The sequence below is a fragment of the Hyaena hyaena genome, unplaced genomic scaffold (assembly GCF_003009895.1).
Source record: "Hyaena hyaena isolate Hyena2069 unplaced genomic scaffold, ASM300989v1 scaffold_535, whole genome shotgun sequence".
Taxonomy (NCBI): Eukaryota; Metazoa; Chordata; class Mammalia; order Carnivora; family Hyaenidae; genus Hyaena; species Hyaena hyaena.
Window position 1 is genome coordinate 461390 of NW_024081167.1, and position 17599 is coordinate 478988.

At 40.6% G+C, this 17599-nt stretch overlaps 1 protein-coding gene across 6 annotated transcripts in view; it reads right to left on the reverse strand.

Moving 5' to 3' along the window:
- Positions 1-17599, reverse strand: part of NPNT (nephronectin) — an 81871-nt gene that overhangs the window by 6317 nt on the left and 57955 nt on the right. For all 6 annotated transcript variants that reach the window (XM_039255627.1, XM_039255629.1, XM_039255624.1 and 3 more), the window contains 2 exons: positions 5991-6077; positions 5418-5516 (listed from right to left, as the gene is read on the reverse strand). In XM_039255627.1, coding sequence (XP_039111558.1) covers positions 5418-5516; positions 5991-6077 — 186 coding nt within the window. The remainder of the gene's footprint in view (positions 1-5417; positions 5517-5990; positions 6078-17599) is intronic.

The window sequence follows — 17599 nt, forward strand, 5'->3', positions numbered from 1 at the left end:
AGCCAAAAAAAAAAAAAAAACCTGAAAAGAACTAAGTTCCTTTTTTATATAAAGAGCTTTACAAACGGCACACAAAATAAACGGCATCGTAGAAGAAATTACTTAAATATTGTGAAAAGTTGACCATCTTTTCATATAAGAGAAAGTCAAAATTAAAAGGAGAGGCCTTTTCACATTAAGTTTGGCAAGGATACAATAATAGTTTAGGGGCGCCCAGGTAGCTCAGTCAGTTAAGCGTCCCACTCTTGATTTCTGGCTCAGGTTGTGATCCCAGTTTGTGGGATTGAGAGCCCCGTCGGGCTTCATAGTGACAGAGTGGGAGCCTGCTTAGAATTCTCTTTCCCTCCATCTCTCTGCCCCTCCCCTGCATACATGTGCTCTCTCTCTCTTTTTTTTTTTTTTTTTATTTATTTCTAGAGGAGAGAGGAGACAGCGTGAGCAGGGGAGGGTCAGAGAGAGAGGGAGTCACAGACTGAAACAGGCTCCAGGCTCCGAGCTGGCAGTCAGCACAGAGCCCGACGCGGGGCTCAAACCCACGAACCGCGAGATCATGACCTAAGCGAAAGTCGGACGCTTAACCAACTAAGCCACCCAGGCGCCCCACATGTGCTCTCTCTTAAATAAACTAAAAAAAAAAAAAAAAAAAAAAAGTTGGGTAAGATCTTTTGGAATGGGTCTTAAATATTACTGGTGGGAGCATAAATTGCTACAACTCTTATGAAGGGCAATTTCGAAAACTTACCAAAATTCAAAATGTGAATTCCCTGTGACCTAGCCATTCCAATCTACGAATTTATCCTACAGATATATTCAAGCGTATATGAAATGATACATGTACAGTCTAGTACAATTGTGGCTATTCACTGGGGCACAGTTCTGATGAAATGTGCCTCAGTGGATGACTGGTTCAATACAGTGTGGTACATCTAAGAAGGAATGGTGTGACAGCCATAAATAAGAATAAAGGTGTTCTGTTTACAGGACAATCTTCAACAACCATAGCTAATACAATTTTATTGGTAACTGTGGGCCAGGCACTGCTTTAAATATTTTACATATGTTTAATAGATATAATTATCTCCATTTAAATAACTTGCTCCAAGTCAAAGCTAGTGAGTAGTGGCACTGGGTTTCAGCCCAACCCTTGGGGGGTTCAAAGATCATACCTTCTGGGGCACCTGGGTGGCTCAGTTGGTTAAGTGTTGGACTTTGGCTCAGGTCATAAACTCACAGTCTGTTGAGTTCAAGCCTCACATCGGACTCTCTGCTATCAGCACAGACCTCTCCTTTGGATCCTCTGTCTCTCTCTTTGCCCCTCCTCTGCTTGCTCTCTCAAAAATAAGACATTAAAAAACTAAAGGACAGTGTCTTCAAATCACAAAAACAAGACACAGAAGATGCTGTTATGTAGAAAAATATCTCTCTGGAAAAATAACCAAGAAACTAGTTGCATCTGGGGAAGGTAACTGAGCCAGGGCTAGGGGGAGAAAGGCTTCTTTTTTCACTGTTGATTTGTTTTTCCATTTATGTGTATTTCAAAATAATGTTTAATGCTGCAAATAGATGTACTTGCAGGTACATGCTGGCTTGCTTGCTATATACTTAAGTGAATACCTTGTAGGTATCAGTAGCAGAGCACTGAGTCAGCTTCCTTTAACCCTGGTCGCCAGAGATCAGGGTTTCAGGAAAAGCTCCATCCCCACTCCGGGGTCCAGCCTTGACATTTACAGGATGAGGTGTCTTCAAGGCCACAGCCACATGCCTACAGCACATCACATCTGTCAGCAGCACAATCTTCTGTCCCTTAGAGGCATGTGTTAATTTCACTATCTCACAATTAAGACTGACTGCGATAAATAAAACCTAATGAGCACCAGGAAGAACAGCTAGCTAATGAATTTACTCTGCAGCTGTTTCTCAAAGCTGTAAGTGTGTTTGAGGGTTTTCTTAGAGATATTAGTATATGAGAGTATCTGCAAATCTGGATCTTGCATAAGAAATGCACATTAAGATCAGTCATAACTGTGGAAATCCAAACATATTCCTTTACAAATGGCATAATCTAGACAGAAGCAAGTAAACAATTAGCTTGGTAATTAGAAAATACACAGGAATCATTTAGTAAATTGGTTATAGTCTTCTCTAGTCTTAGCATGTGATACATACATACTCACACCCCTGAACTTCCTAGAAGAAGAATAGGCATTTTTCAAACTAAGCGTTAGTATTTCCATCAGTTTCTGGTGAGAATTCCCCAACGTGTTCTAAAAAGCTTGTCTGCACTTGCACCGGGACACATGTCATGTACTGCTATCCTTTCTTCCACGCTGCCACCCTTTGGTCTTCCATCCACTTCCCAGCCAGAGCCCTGCTGCTCAGTAATCACTTTGGGGTGACCTGGGGGCTTTGCAATCTGAGTCAGAGGCTCTGGGAGGCCATGTAGGAGGTTTTCTAATCCAACTCTTAGCCAATGCTCAAAACCAGCTCTTGCTACATTTCACCCAAACACCCCCACCAGGGGAAACCTCCCTATTTCCACCAGGGGAGACCTCCCTATTTCCACGTCACCCTGTTCTTTTTAGATGGCTCGGACGATCGCAAAGTTCTGAGAGTGAGCCAAAACTGGTCTCCCTGTAGCTTTTACCTACTGGTCTGACTTCTCATCCCCTTGTGGTTACCGAACAACTGGGATGGGTGGTGTTGGTCAAGTATTTGAAAAGCAGTCTTTCTCCATTTTTTCTTCTCCAAGCTAAACATTTTGGTTTCTTCACTTGTTTCCCATAGGCATCGAGATACTTTCCATCTAGGTCATTTTCTTATGAGTGACCTACCATTATCTCTATTCTTTTCAGAAGAGAAAGAACTCACTGATTTTCCATTCTGGAAAAAAAAAAAAATCCCATTTTCTCTGGAAATTAACAGTGATGGCACAGATTCCACTCAGAAAGGCTTTCACCTCTCTTATTCGAGTAACTTCCCCATGTATTCTGGCTATAAACAGAAGGGAAGGGGGAAGGGACAAAAGCAGAGAAGGAACGTGTTTTACCTGCTAGTAAGCCTTATGTAAGCCAGTTTGACCTGGACTGGATCTGAGGACCTGAGAAGCCACCCCCAACCCCCACCCACCCCTGCTGCTGACTTTCCTGAGGTTACCTGTAGCTCGTTGTAACACTAAGATTTCTTTCTAGGGGCAGAGTTTTCTGCCAGTTTTTGAATATATGATGTGTGGATCTTGCTAGGTGTGCATAGTTGAACCAAAAATCCCTATGCCAGCCTCCTGCCCCTTCCCCCTAATACACTAAATGAAAGCTTCCTGTACTAACACCCCGGGGAGACAGTGCATTGAGAGCTAGCTCCCTGTCTCCTTCCTTGGAACAATAAAAAGTTCCTTACTTTCAACATTTTCTGGAGTTTAGAGCCTGACCCCTCAAATCTGTTCACACTAAGGCACGTCCTCCCCTTCCCACATGCGTGTAGTTGGTTTCTAGACCATGGCTCTAGACCATGAGCCAACATAGGGATGGTGAGCCAAACGTACTCACCCTCCATACGTTTCACCTTCTGAAATACGACCTGTTGATCTAATGTCTGAGAGCTGGTTCTATCCGCACACACTGCCACTTTCTCCTTGGGCTTTGAGTCATTCTGTTTGGCTAGTATGCCTTCAATATACAAGTTCAAGATCCAATTCATTCAAATTGGTACAACCTGGAGCAACCCCAGAAGCTCATCCTCCAGGTGCCAGAACCAATCTTCAAGAGCTACCCAGTCACCCAAAGAGCCATCACTTCCTTTCAGTTGGCTCTATCATAGCCAAATGGCCGCTCCCAACTTTTTTGTCTACCATTCTCATTTCCAATCCTCTCCATAAGAGGGTAAGTGGAATTTGGGCCACAACAAATTTAAACGTCAACATATGTAATGAATAATAAGAAGTGTTAAAATACTAAATTGGTTCTAATACATATTTAAATTCTAAAAATCAAGTATTTTACATAGACTTTCTACATAGGATGCCTACATGGAAGTATAACGAATTCTTCTGAGTTTAGCACAGATTACTCTCACCCATGTATCTTACTTAAAAGAGTTGCTCATTACGGCCATGAACAGAGTTCACCATCCTGTCGCAGATAACTGCTAAAACTCCTTCATCCTTAGCAAACTACTACACGTCAGTGGTCAGTGAAAGCTACGGTCCTGACCTGTGCTGATCGTACACAGTGAGCTATCAGAGGAGGCTGACAGCAAAGGAAGTACAGGGAGGCCTGGAGTGAAGTCCATTTGTTAGCTTTGTGGCCTTAGGAAACGTATACCGCCTCTGGGCTTCAGTATCTCCTTTGCAAAACAGGGACAATATTACTTGCTTCACAGGGTAAATAAGATTAGATTAAATAGAACCTATGAGATGATAAATGAGTCAGGACTACAGTAGATATGAAATAAATAGTTTCTCATTAACAGACATTTGTGACATTAATAATAATGTCATGCTCTGGAGCACCTGGGTGGCTCAGTCAGTTGAGCATCCAACTCTTGGTTTCGGCTCAGGTCATGATCTTGTGGTCTGAGCTAACAGCAATGAGCCTACTTGGGATTCTCTCTCTGCTTGTACTCTCACTCTCTCAAAAATAAATAAACAAACACTAAAAAGTAATAATGTCTTGCTCAGAGTCAACCTTAAATGAGAAAAGTATGTGTGGGTGGTGAAGGGTGGGGTTACTAAAATTTATTTCATAGCTAAGAGAAATCTAAAAACCTGTTAGAGCTTATTTTAAAAGCTTACTTCAAATTTTAAAAATCTGTTATATTTCTACCATAGAGCTACCCAGACACCCCAGGGAGCATGCAATTTAAAAGTCTTAATTTTCCAAGCAACTATGTCTAAATCTACCTTTCTAATAACATTCTCTTGTGGAATAAGTGCTAGTAATATGTAATTAATTTCACCAGCATCTAAAGTAGATTGAAATTTTTTACAGAGAAATATTCACAACCTCACAGAAATTTCCAGTGTCTTTCTGCTATGTGCCAAATCTTTAAAAAGACCTAATTGAGAAAATAACTAGGAACTACCACCATGGCTGATGTACCACGATATTACTTCTTTCATGCTTGGGAATGGGGCACTATAAATAACCTGAAAATCATGTTAGAATGAGTCCAAATGTTTTACTTACCAACCTCTGTGAGGGAAATTAGCTGGCCTTTTAGTGAACTACTTGTCCTCCCATAATATTATTCCTAGTTTATTGCTGACAAGTTTAGTTCACTTAAAAAAAATGGAATATGAAATGCTGAATGAGATCTTTCTTTACTGAATAAAGGGTAAACACAGAGACATGTTAGAGCATTTTTGATGGTCAGAACTGGCGTCCTCAGAGAGGATCAAACTGATCTATATTAACTGGTTTTACCTGCTGGATCTCTAACCGGTTCCCAGTGCAAGTCACTGTCTTTTTCTCTGATCCATCCACAAAGCCCATGGTCAAAATTACAACTGTGTATCAGAACACCTACGAGAAAATGGCCAGAAAGATGAGTAGACCACGAACCCAACGACTGACAATAAAAAGAAATTCGTTCTCTATCTGCACATGTGTTCTCTTCTAGCCACACAAAACTGCCCCACTAGAGATCAAAGGAAGATCCCATGAAGCCTGTGTTAGAACAACTGTGCCTGTGTGATCAGCTGTAAAAGCAGAACACACAAATGTTGCCAAATTATGACCTTGTTACATGGTCGCTTACCAAACAGGATTTCCTCCAGTTTAAGTGCTTTAATATTTTTTTAAAAGAAGATAATTATGATATATCATTATTTTCACTCAACAATTATAGAACCGCAAAGGAAACCGGGTTGTAAAAAAATAGAGTATGTTTTTTTTCCCCAGACATAACCAAATCATCTACAATTTAAAAGCCACTTTCATGAAATGGAAGGAAACGATACACTGTCAGTGTAACGCTACTAAAATAGAAGCATCTACCTGGATCATCCTTTGCTTCATCGTCTGCACTGACTCCTCTTTCAATTTCAAATATTTCAAACAAGTCATTCGAAGGCTGTCGTGGAACTGAAAAAGAGAGAGGTTTGGTTTGGTTTTGAGGAGGTATTGGTAAAGAGGTAGACCTTTAACCATGGCATAGGGGGAGAAGCCCTAGGCATTCCACTCATCTGGAAGAATCCAAAATATTTCATTAATAATATTACATGTCACATTAAGAGTCACGAGGTTTGTTCTCCAGGCACTTCTATAACGTTTATCTGAGCACAATTTTTGAAAATGTTGTTAAAGTGTTTCTAAAAGTCAACATACAAAGTCTTTGCCTGGAAAATACCTTTTAAAAGAGCTACCCATCTCTAGCAAAATAATCACCTCTGTCAACTTCTAGAATTTGTTTCTATGAAAGATACATTATGAACTCTAAGGCTGTTTTTTTTTTTTTAATGGAAAATGCTGGCAAGTACAGTGAATGGTTTGATTTTCTAGCCACGGCGTCAACCCCTCTCCAGTGAACGCTGCCCACTGCTGAATTCCATCTACAACTCTCACCATCTCTAGGTTGCCTGGCTCCTTAACAATCCAATCCAAACTCCTGGGTGAAACACTCACAACTCACCCCCTGAAACACACAGTACTGTCCAAACATGCCATTTGTTTTCCTGTCTCTGGCCCCGCCCCCAGCTTCGGCTCCTCCTGTTCCGACTAATTAACCTGCCAAACCGTCCCTCCGCCTGCAAGACCCAACGTAAATAACCCTGTCTGGGTGAAAACGCTCATGCCCCAGGCAAATTAGATTCTTTCCCCTTGTTCCCCCCAAAAGCTCATGTGTACACATCTCTATTACACCCTTCCATAGAGAACTGCAGTTCTTCACATACATGCATGTCTGTCTCTCTTGGTTCTGAGGTCTTGGAGGGCTTCAATCATGTCTTATTCATGTGACATTTCCAGGGCGTGACCTGGAGACAGGCCCTTGGTAAGTGTTTATGGAATGAGTGTGAAAATCTTATCAGAAATTTACGTTTTGTCAACCCTTTTCCTCAAACGAACAAACAGGGACAGAGTTGAAGAATCCAGTTTTTAAAATTAGAGTCATTTATAATTTTTAAAAAAACTTGTAATGCTTATTTATTTTTGATAGAAAGAGGGAGAGACAGAGACAGAGGGTGAACAGGGGAGAGGCAGAGAGAGAGGGAGTCACAGAATCCGAAGCAGGCGCCAGGCTCCGAGCTGTCAGCACACAGCCCAATGTGGGGCTTGAACTCAGGAACCATAAGATCATGATCTGAGCCGAACTCAGACGCTTAACCGACTGAGTCACCCAGGCGCCTCTCAAAACACAGTTATTTAAAGCATTAGTTATTCAGTGTATATTTGTCCCCCACTGCCATGAACCTTGGTAGCCAAGGGGACAGGTAAAAGAGTGGACAAGATTAACAAGGACCTAGCCCTCAGGGAGACTGCATTGTAACTAGAGGCCAACAGTAAACATGTAGCTAAATCCTCACTACAATTCTAACTTCTGATGAGGGCTGCAAAGGGAAAGCACCAGAAGATGTCATAAAGAGTAACTGGGGTGGGCTCGGGGGGGGGGGGGGGGGGGGGGGATGTGGGAATGTTGGTGGAGGGGAATTCCTGGCCAAAGACCAGGGCATACTCCCTTTTCTAAGCCAGAACTTAAATTCATTAACTCTGTTTGTATAAGGCAGGGAGTAAAAGATGTAGAACACCAAGGAACAGACATCAGTCAGGGTTCTTTTCCAACAATGTTCCTATTATTTTTAGCAAGAACTTTTTAAAATTAACAATCCCATAATATTCACGCTGATTTTTCCCCCACTTACTGCTTTTAAAGCTTTTCCCTTTTTGTTTCAGAAGTACAAACAGTGAAGACCCATCTCCTCTCCACACACACACACACATAAATGCCCGGCCTGAAAGGGAGGAGAGAGAAGCTATAGAAGCTAGACCATAGACCAGCTCTAAGGATATAACCTGATCGCAGGTGCCCTGAAGGTGAGGTAACTGGCTGCCCTCTTTTATACCCAAATGACTAACAGCAACGACATCCATTTATAGCCTTCCTTTCTTCCTTAGGGACTCTTAAGAGGGGACTGCTTCTTATTTACTAGAAATATTATAAACTTGTAAGCAAGCATGCTTCATTACTCATCATATAGAGAAAGTGTAAAATAACTCTATAGAACAATCATTTTTTGTTCTCCTGTTGTAACTTACACAACTTATTTCTGAGCTGGAATAGCTCAAATCCTGTAGTACCGTATTATGGTGCTGCATTGTGGCTGTTTGTTAGCCTCCTTTTTTCTAGATGAAGGACACTCAAATGTTAAATAGTTTAGGTGTAGAGGGGGAGGCTGGAACAAAGGTTTCCTGGCACAAGGGGCCTATTTTTGTTGTTGTTCTTAGAAGCTTCCTTATTACATGTGATCTTAACACTTTAATATGTATATTACAACATGGGGATAACTTCTAGTCACTGATATAACACCTGTCATGGGAAGCTTGCAAATAGCTTTCTTATAGATGTTTCTAAGTGAACTCATCACTTCATTCTTCAGAGCATGGGTGTCACTACATTCAGTGCAGCTTCGCCCTACCTAAAACTCTTTATGGCACTTGGGAGATGTGTTCTTAGAAACCTCTGTATTGACAGGGTGCCTGGTTGAGCATCTGACTCTGGACTCGATTTCAACTCAGGTCATGATCTCACAGTTCATGGGTTCTAGCCCTGTATCAGGTCCTGTGCTAACAGCATGGAGCCTGCTTGGGATGGATTCTCTCTCTCTCTGCCTCTCCCCTACTTGCTCTGTCTTTCTCAAAAATAAACCTTAAAAAAAAAAAAAAGAAACCTCTGTATTACAAATGTACTCAAACACTTCATGCCTATTTAGTGGGTATCATTTCCATCACTGACATAACACTGTGTTGCAAAAGTCACAGCTTGCACATGTCTTTCTTAAAAAATATCTTACTAGAAGTGCTCTTAAACAATTTATTGCATGCATTAAATAATGAGGGTCACTTCCACTCACATAATAAACTGGTCATAAAGGGAGATCAAGGGGATCCTCTCTAAGGAAGCACCATTTACACCAAGAAGGAAAGAATGTGGAAACTTCCAAGCAAAAAGCAAAGTGGTGGTGTGGGGGCAGAGGGAGTGTTTCAGACAGCAGTTACAAAGAAGGTGTTCAGAATATTTAGAAAAAGGAGTTCCTGGTGCATGAAGGATGCTGAGAAATGGGGGAAAGTGGTTTGGGATGAGGTTGAAGAGAAAGGGAGGGAGGAGATCACATGTTTGGAAAACAGCAACTCCAAGAATTAGTTATCTAACGACTTGCTAAGTGCCAGATGTTTCATTAAGAGTTCTTGGAAACCAAGTGCCTAAAACACTAACTTCAGCTGATCAAGCACACCTTCAGTGCAGGTCATTGGGAACACATTTCAAGGAATTCAGAGACCTGAAACCCTTAGCAGCTTTTAGTTTTCACAATTTTGTGTGCTCTACTCTGTAAATCTGCCAAATTGTTAAACTATTTCTCCTTCTTCACATATACACACATAGATTGCTAAGAGTCAAGTGTCAAGAGAATGTTCACTACCCTGCTTCCTGGCATATTTTACAGTTTATGTGAAAATACTAGGTGAAATAAGTTATGGGACAAAATCATTCAAGCAGTATTATCTCAACTATGTAAAAGGAAAACAAGCACACCAAAAAAACAGGCTAGGAAAAAAAGAGTGACCAAACAACACCTACGGTCAATTAATTTACAACAAAGAAGCCAAGAATATACAGTGGAGAAATGGCAGTCTCTTCAAAAACATGGTGTTGGGAAAACTGGATGGCCACAAGTAAAAGAATGAAACTGGACCCCTATTTTGCATTATACACAAAAATGAACTCAACATGGATTAAAGACTTGAATGTAAGCTCTGTAGCCATAAAACTCCTAGAAGAAAATACAGACAATAAACTCCTTGGCACTGGTTTTGGCAGTGATTTCTTTTGGATCTGACTCCAAAAGCAGAGGCAACAAAAGCAAAAATAAGCAAGCAGGATGATATCAAACTAAAAATCTTCTGCACAGCGGAGAAAATCACCACCAAAATGAAAAGGCCAGCTAGTAACTAGGAGAAAATATTTGCAAATCATATCTGATAAGAAGTTAATATCCAAAATATATAAAGAACTCAGACAATTCAATAGCAAAAAAAATATGCAATTATAAAATGAGCAGAAGATCTGAATCAACTTTTTCCCAAAGATATACAGAGGCCAGCAGGTACATTAAAAGGTGCTCAGTGTCACCGGATCTTCAGGGAAATGCAAATCAAAACCCTGATGAGGGATCACCTCACACCTGTTAGAATGGCTGTAATCAAGGAGACAAGAAATCACAAGTGTTGGCAAAGATGTGGAGAAAAGCCGAACCCTTGTGCAATGTTAATGAGAATGCAAATTGGTACGGCCACTTAGGGAAACAGGATGCAGGTTCCTGAAAAATTGAAACTAGAAACACCATATGATCCAGCAATTCCACTTCTGAGTATTTATCTGAAGAAAATAAAAATAGTAATTCAAAAATATTGCACTCTCATGCTCACTGCAGCCAAGATATGGAAATAACCTCCATGTCCATGGACTACTGAATGGATAAAGAAGATGTGGCATCTATGTGCACAGAGTAATAGTCAGCTATAAAAAGGAATGAAATCTTGCCACTTGTTACAACATGGAAAGACCCTGAAGGCATTACGGTAAGTGAAATGAGTCAGAGTAAAACAAATATCACATGATCTCACTCAAATGTAGAATCTTAAAAACAAAAACAAGCTCATAGCTACAGAGAACAGAATAAAGGCTGCCAGAAATAGGTGATGAGGTGTGGGCTAAGTGGGCAAAAGGGTTCCAAAGTTACAACTGTCTAGTTATAAAATAAGTAAATCCTGGGGATATAAAGCATGGTGAGTACAATTAATAATACCGCACTGCATATCTGAAAGTTGATAACAAAGTAAATCTTAGAAGTTCTCATCACAAGAAAAGATTTTGTAAATAAAGTATTATGACGGGTGCTAACTAGATTCATAGTGGCTATCATTTCAACATGCATACAAATATTTAATCATTGTGTTGTACACCTGAAACTAATATAAAGCAGTTGGTCAATTATACCTCAGTTTAAAAAAAGCAATACACCAATATGCTGATAATGTAAAATGAGTATTGGAAATGAAAATGATATTTTCTCATTTGGTTTGCTTTGTCTTTTGTAACTGTATTTAAGAATTGTTTATAAAAAGAAAGGATTTATGGGGGCACCTGGGTGGCTTAGTCGGCTAAGTGTCCGACTTCAGCTCAGGTCATGATCTCAGCGTTCATGGGTTCGAGCCCCATGTCGGGCTCTGTGCTGACAGTGCAGAGCCTGAAGCCTGCTTCAGATTCTGTGTCTCCCTCTCTCTCTCCCTGTCCCTCCCCCACTTACATTCTCTCTCTCTCTCAAAAATAAACATTAAAAAATATTTTTAAAAAAGAATTAGATGAATATTCTTTAGCTTATGTTAATTTTGGTCATATTTGCACTCTGACATCCACTTTCACTTCCCTCCCACTCATTCTCCATGCTACAGCCAGAATGGTATACCCGATCTGCAATCTTCCAAAGGCTTCCAGCTTCCACCAGAATCAAGTCTAAAATTTTTTACAGGGCTTAAAAAAAGACCCTGTACAGTCAGTCTGCATCTCTAGCTGCATTTGGTGCCGTTTCTGCCACACCCTCCCTCCCCACCTGTGAGCTCTAGAGCTAGAAGGAGGTTTTTAGTTCCACACCCTTTCACTCCCTGGGGCAGTGGCTCACAGTAATGGATCCTGTGTGTCACAATGCAAGCATCACCTCTCTGGAGACTTTCCCCGCACCTGTCCTCAGGCAAGCTTAGCCAGCCCCACGCCCCTCCCCCTTCCTCACACAGCCTCCTCTATTCTCCTTTAAAGCATTCACTACCCGGGAGAAATTTTTAGATGTCTGTCTTCACCTCCAAGATGTAGATCTCATTAGGGCAAGAGTGTGCTCACTGCTTTACAAGTTCTTACCCAGCGCCTTATATTCAGTGGGTTCTGTTTCTTGAGTGCATTAAAAAGTGTATAGAACAGATGGAGGATAGGTGGACAGAGGGTAGCAGAATTGTATTGTTAACATTTTTCTCCTATCCTTTTTTTAATCTCTAAAATTATACCATTTTAATTCTAAAAATTAATGGTCCAACTACGCAATATCAGATATATATTTGTTTTTATAAAATATATTACATATTTAGATTGACTATTAGCTAAAATACAAAGCAGGGAAAAATAATCCAAACAATCATGTATAAGTGTTTATCTGGTTATACTTCTATTTTTCAGGCAAGGTTAATCTTTTTATTTTAATTAACATTTTCTACCTTGATTAAAATAATTCTCTTGAATCAAAGAACATGTTCAAATGCACAGATCTATTTCAATTTCATAGCCTCACATTTAATAATAGGTACCAAGACTCTATTGAAAGTCCTCTTTGAGCAATCAAAATACAAGTAACAGACATGTAGTTGGTATGGGATAGGGGTCTGTATATGTGCTCTCAGAGAACTCTCTCTTCTTTCAATGTTTTAGGTACTTTTTTTCTTCCAGAACAAAAATACTTTCTTTTTTTTTAAATTAATGTTTACATTTGAGAGAGAGAGAGAGACAAAGTGTGAGTGGGGAGGGGCAGAGAGAGAGAGGGAGACACAGAATCTGAAGCAGGCTCCAGGCTCTGAGCTTTCAGCACAGAGCCCAACGCGAGGCTTGGACCCACAAACCGCGAGATCATGAACTGAGCCAAAGTCAGACCCTTAACCAACTGAGCCTCCCAGATGCCCCAAGAATGGTCATATATTCTTTAAAAGACTCATTTCCTAAATTTTTTCCTCCCTTTGGCCAATGGTATACACACCAAAAAATATCACTTGCCCGGTGCATCTTACAATCTTCAGCATGAACTGAAACAAAGGGGGTGTGCACGTACTGAAGCACACAGACAGCTGGGTAAACACATGGCTGGATTGTGCTCAGCGACCTGGTACTCTTTCACAATGGCTGGAGAGCCCCTGAGCCTGTGAGAAGAACCGGCCACATAAATAAGCAGGAAATCTCTTATAAGACACTTTGGCCCAGCACTTTCCCCAGGAATAGGACATTAGTATATAACTTGCATTCATAAATGAAGTTTCCCAAATAGTCAAGCATACTGTTACCCCCAAAAAACATGAAAAGTAAACACAGTGAAGTAAATGTAAATATCATCAGACATGCCTCCCACTGCCAGACTTCTTCCAAAGAGTGAACTATAGCAAAATGTAAGCATTATTTATTAAAGGTAGGTTTGCAAATTCCATTTCTGTTCATTGATGGCTACCATGACATTACCCAGGCCAGTTCTGGCATTTGTTGCAGGGCAAAAAGATTAAAGATAACATGGTCTTAAATTCTTTCTACGGTGAAGGGTTTGGTTCATTGGAAGAGTAAGGTACATCTGTAACTTTCCTAATATTCTCTTTTTTAAATGTTTATTTAATTTTGAGATCGCGAGAAACAGAGTGTGAGTGGGGAGGGGCAGAGAGAAAGGAGACACAGACTCCGAAGCAGGCTCCAGGCTCCAGGCTCTGAGCTGTCAGTATGGAGCTCAATCTCAGGAACCATGAGATCGTGACCTGAGCTGAAGTCGGATGCCTAATCCACTGTGCCAATCAAGTGACCCACTTTCGTAATACTCTGAAGTCTCTTTCTGGAGGCACAACCTGGGGATTTTTAGAGACTACAGAGTGGAGATGAGTGACAGGGGTTTTATGAGGCAGTCTCCAGCCTCTCTCCCTCCTGCCCGCCCCTTTCCTTCCCTCTTCAGATGAAGAACATATGCATTATAGCTTTAAATGACCAGAGAGAAGCAAATAAAAGGATTGGAAACGAGTTTCTGAAATTTCCTTAACCACATTAGAGAAAATATTTAGCCATATAACTGATTACTAGCAAAAAGAAAAGAGTTTCTGGGCTCCACAGAAATAAGCCCTTGTCTGCCAAAGCTTTTATCCCATAGCAAGAATCTAACATGTTCAAAAGACAGCCCTTTGGGCTGAGAGTAAAGAGCAGAATTGGAAAAAATTAAACCGCTCATGAAAGGTGGGGGGACATGGACACAGTGACAGCATTCAGTAAGAAGCCTAATTTACCTGGCTCACCTATTCCTCCCTTAACAGTTTCAGAACTTGTGCAATCTGGGGAAAACAGAATATCTAAAAGATGGTTCTTTTCTAAGTATGACCACAAGGATTATCACACAACTTTTCCAGAGCAAGAGAAAGTGTGACAGGTTCTGTTCTCTTTCCCTCTTCTGAGCCAAGGAACCATGAAGGGTAGCCCGGCCAGGAGCACTCCAGAGCAGGCAGTGAGCAGACTACTGCCTAGGTGAGCGGACAACCTTGTGGGTAAGTGGACTATGCGGTGAGGCTGCTGGCCCTGAGCACAGCACGAACACCTGGGGAGGTGCAGAACGCCACCTGCTCTGGGGAACAAATGTCAATGCCTTCAGGCCAAAGAAATAACTTAAAGGAAAAAAAAGCTTTTATTTTTAGTTATTTATCAGATATGACATGTATCATGTTTCCACCCAGACAGACTCATCTCTCAAAAGGCTGCTGTCATAGCCAAATCATGGAAAGAGCCTAAATGTCCATCAACTGACAAATGGATCAAGAAGATGTAGTTTATATACACAATGGAATACTACATGGCAATGAGAAAGAATGAAATCTGGCCATTTGTAGCAATGTGGATGGAACTGGAGGGTATTATGCGAAGTGAAATAAGTCAGGCAGAGAAACATATATGTTTTCACTCCTATGTGGAACAGGAGAAACTTAACAGAGGACCATGGGGGAGGAGATGGGGAAAAAATAGTTAAGGAGAGGGAGGGAGGCAAACCACGAGAGACTCTTAAATACTAAGAACAAACTGAAGGCTGATGAGGGGTGGGAAAGAAGGGAGAATGGATGAGGGCACTTGTTGGGATGGGCACTTGGGTGTTATATGGAAACCAACTTGACAATAAACTATTATTTAAAAAAAAAAAAAAGGCTGTTGTCACTATTTACACAGCCAGGAAGCCGAGGGGATCCTGTGTCTTTTGCCATCACAATTGTTCACCTGCTCACTATCAACACCTAAATGATACAGGATATTCCAACTACTTGGTAAAAAGTAAAGGATATATGAAGTAGCAGCTTTCCGTTCATATTTTCCCTGCTCACCTAATAGCTCTCACTTGCAAACCAATTTGGTTAAAAATGATCCGGTTAGACAAAAATAGTATTAAAATTATAATGAACCATAATAAAAACCCGCAGGAAAATCTAGACTCAGAACTGGAACACAAAATAAGGGCTGTATTTTTATGAGTTCAGTATATGGTATTATTACCATAAAATTGAATTCAACAACATCAACAGAAGAAGAGCTATTATGTATTGAGTTCTTATTATATGCCAAGCATTATGGTAAGAGTTTTACATGCACCCTGTCATCTAATCTTCATGACAGTTCAATGAGGCAGATACTATTCTTATCCCCATTTACAAGTGAGGAAACAAAAGCATGGGAAGATTTAGTAATAGGCCCCTAATCACAGAGTGGCTGAGTACAGTACTTTTCATTACAATACTACAGACAACCGTGCATACAACTTAACATTTTTTGATTTCTGACTTTGGTCACGTCCACCAAGAATTCAATTTGTCCCTTCCAGAGAGAACTATTTCTTCTTTACCAGCCACCTTAAAATATAAATAAAAATCTTGAAAACTTTCAGAATTAACAGCACCAGATCCTGACCTGTAACAACTCACTCCTTCAAAACACTAGCAGGAATGTAATCCGCAGGGAGATGGCAGGCATCTTCTCAGGGTCTCTGTTGGCCTTGCTGTTTACCAGACAGCAAACTAGTTTGAAGACCTTTTCACCCCTCAGCAGAAACAATCTTTTTACTCATTACCACGTAGAATCAGAAGAGAGATCCTACTTTCATGACTAAGAACAACGTGATGGCACCAGCCACAGACTCTGTAAAAATCCACAGAAGGAAGGTGAGAGAAGGAAACCATACACAGCAGGTAGCAAGGCAGCAATCACGAAAAAGGAAACAATTTTCTTCTTACTGCATGGTACTTAGAATTTCAACACATTCTCAGAGTCTAGGACAGCCCAGAAACAATGAGTCTGGCTCTCTGATAAGGCCACCTGTAAGAGCTACTGATACACATTACACTATATTCTATAAACTTTATTGTGCAACATTTTCCTTCTTTATGTGGCCCAGATGCCACATACATTTACATCTTAGGCACAATTGCTGTATTTGAAACATTCCACATCTGGCTAATCTGTCTCTGTTCTACTGGCTGAAGCTACTACTAAAGCTTAGAGAGCCCTGCTTTTCAGTGTGGTCAGCAGATCAACAGCATTACCTGCAAACTTGTTAAAAATGCAGAATCTTGGGTCCTCCCCCAGACCCACTAAATCGAAGTTTTCACTTTAACCATGTTCCATGAGACTATATACACACTGAGGACAGAGAAGTACTTCCTTAGAAAGTTTGATTTAGTAAATGTGTGGTAGGGATTAGGAATCTACAATAAGCACCCTAGGTTATTCTGGTTCCAATGAGCTTCTGACAACACTTTGAAAAAAAAATTTTTTTTCAGTTGCTTCCTGGTCCAACTGGTATTATATTCCTTGCGGTAATCTGAGCTTTCTAGCTAAAACTGGACATATCTGACATACTCCATTATAAACACAATTTTGAAAGGTTAAAAATAGAAGTTAATAAAACATTTAATGCATTTTTAAAAACCAGGATGTTCTAAATAAAATTATGTGATTGAGAATGAGAATCTCATGGGGTATTTTTCCAAAACACACAACTCACACTCTTCCTGTGGAGAGTGGATTCCGTGACCACTGACACCTGTCCTAAGGAACCCCTCCGAGAATAAATCACAGTGACCGACAGCAGTGGGGACAGGAGGATTAAACACCACAAAGCGAGGACAACAAAGAGACATGGAGAGGGGCGCTTGGGTGGCTCAGCTGGTTAAATGTCCCACTCTTGATTTTGGCTCAGGTTATGACCTAACCATTCAGGAGCTCGAACCTGCAACACCCACCCCAGGCTTAAAATTCTCTTTCTCTCTCTCTCTCCCTCTCTCCCTCTGTCCCTCTTCCTCTTATCCTCCCAGGCTGGAATGTGCAAAAGGTTATTAATATATTCGTGTGTGTGTGTGTGTGTGTGTGTGTGTGTGTGTGTGTGTGTCTGGGATTTTTAAAATATTTTTTAAAAAGACAAGGAAAATTACCCCAAATATCATAAAGTGGATAGATTCATAATTACTAATTTATTTTCTTCCAAACTTTTATATTCATCCAGGCATATGCAGACATGTATTTTATACCTAATTTCGATCTAATGATATGTACACTTCTGTACATTCTTTTCACTTAT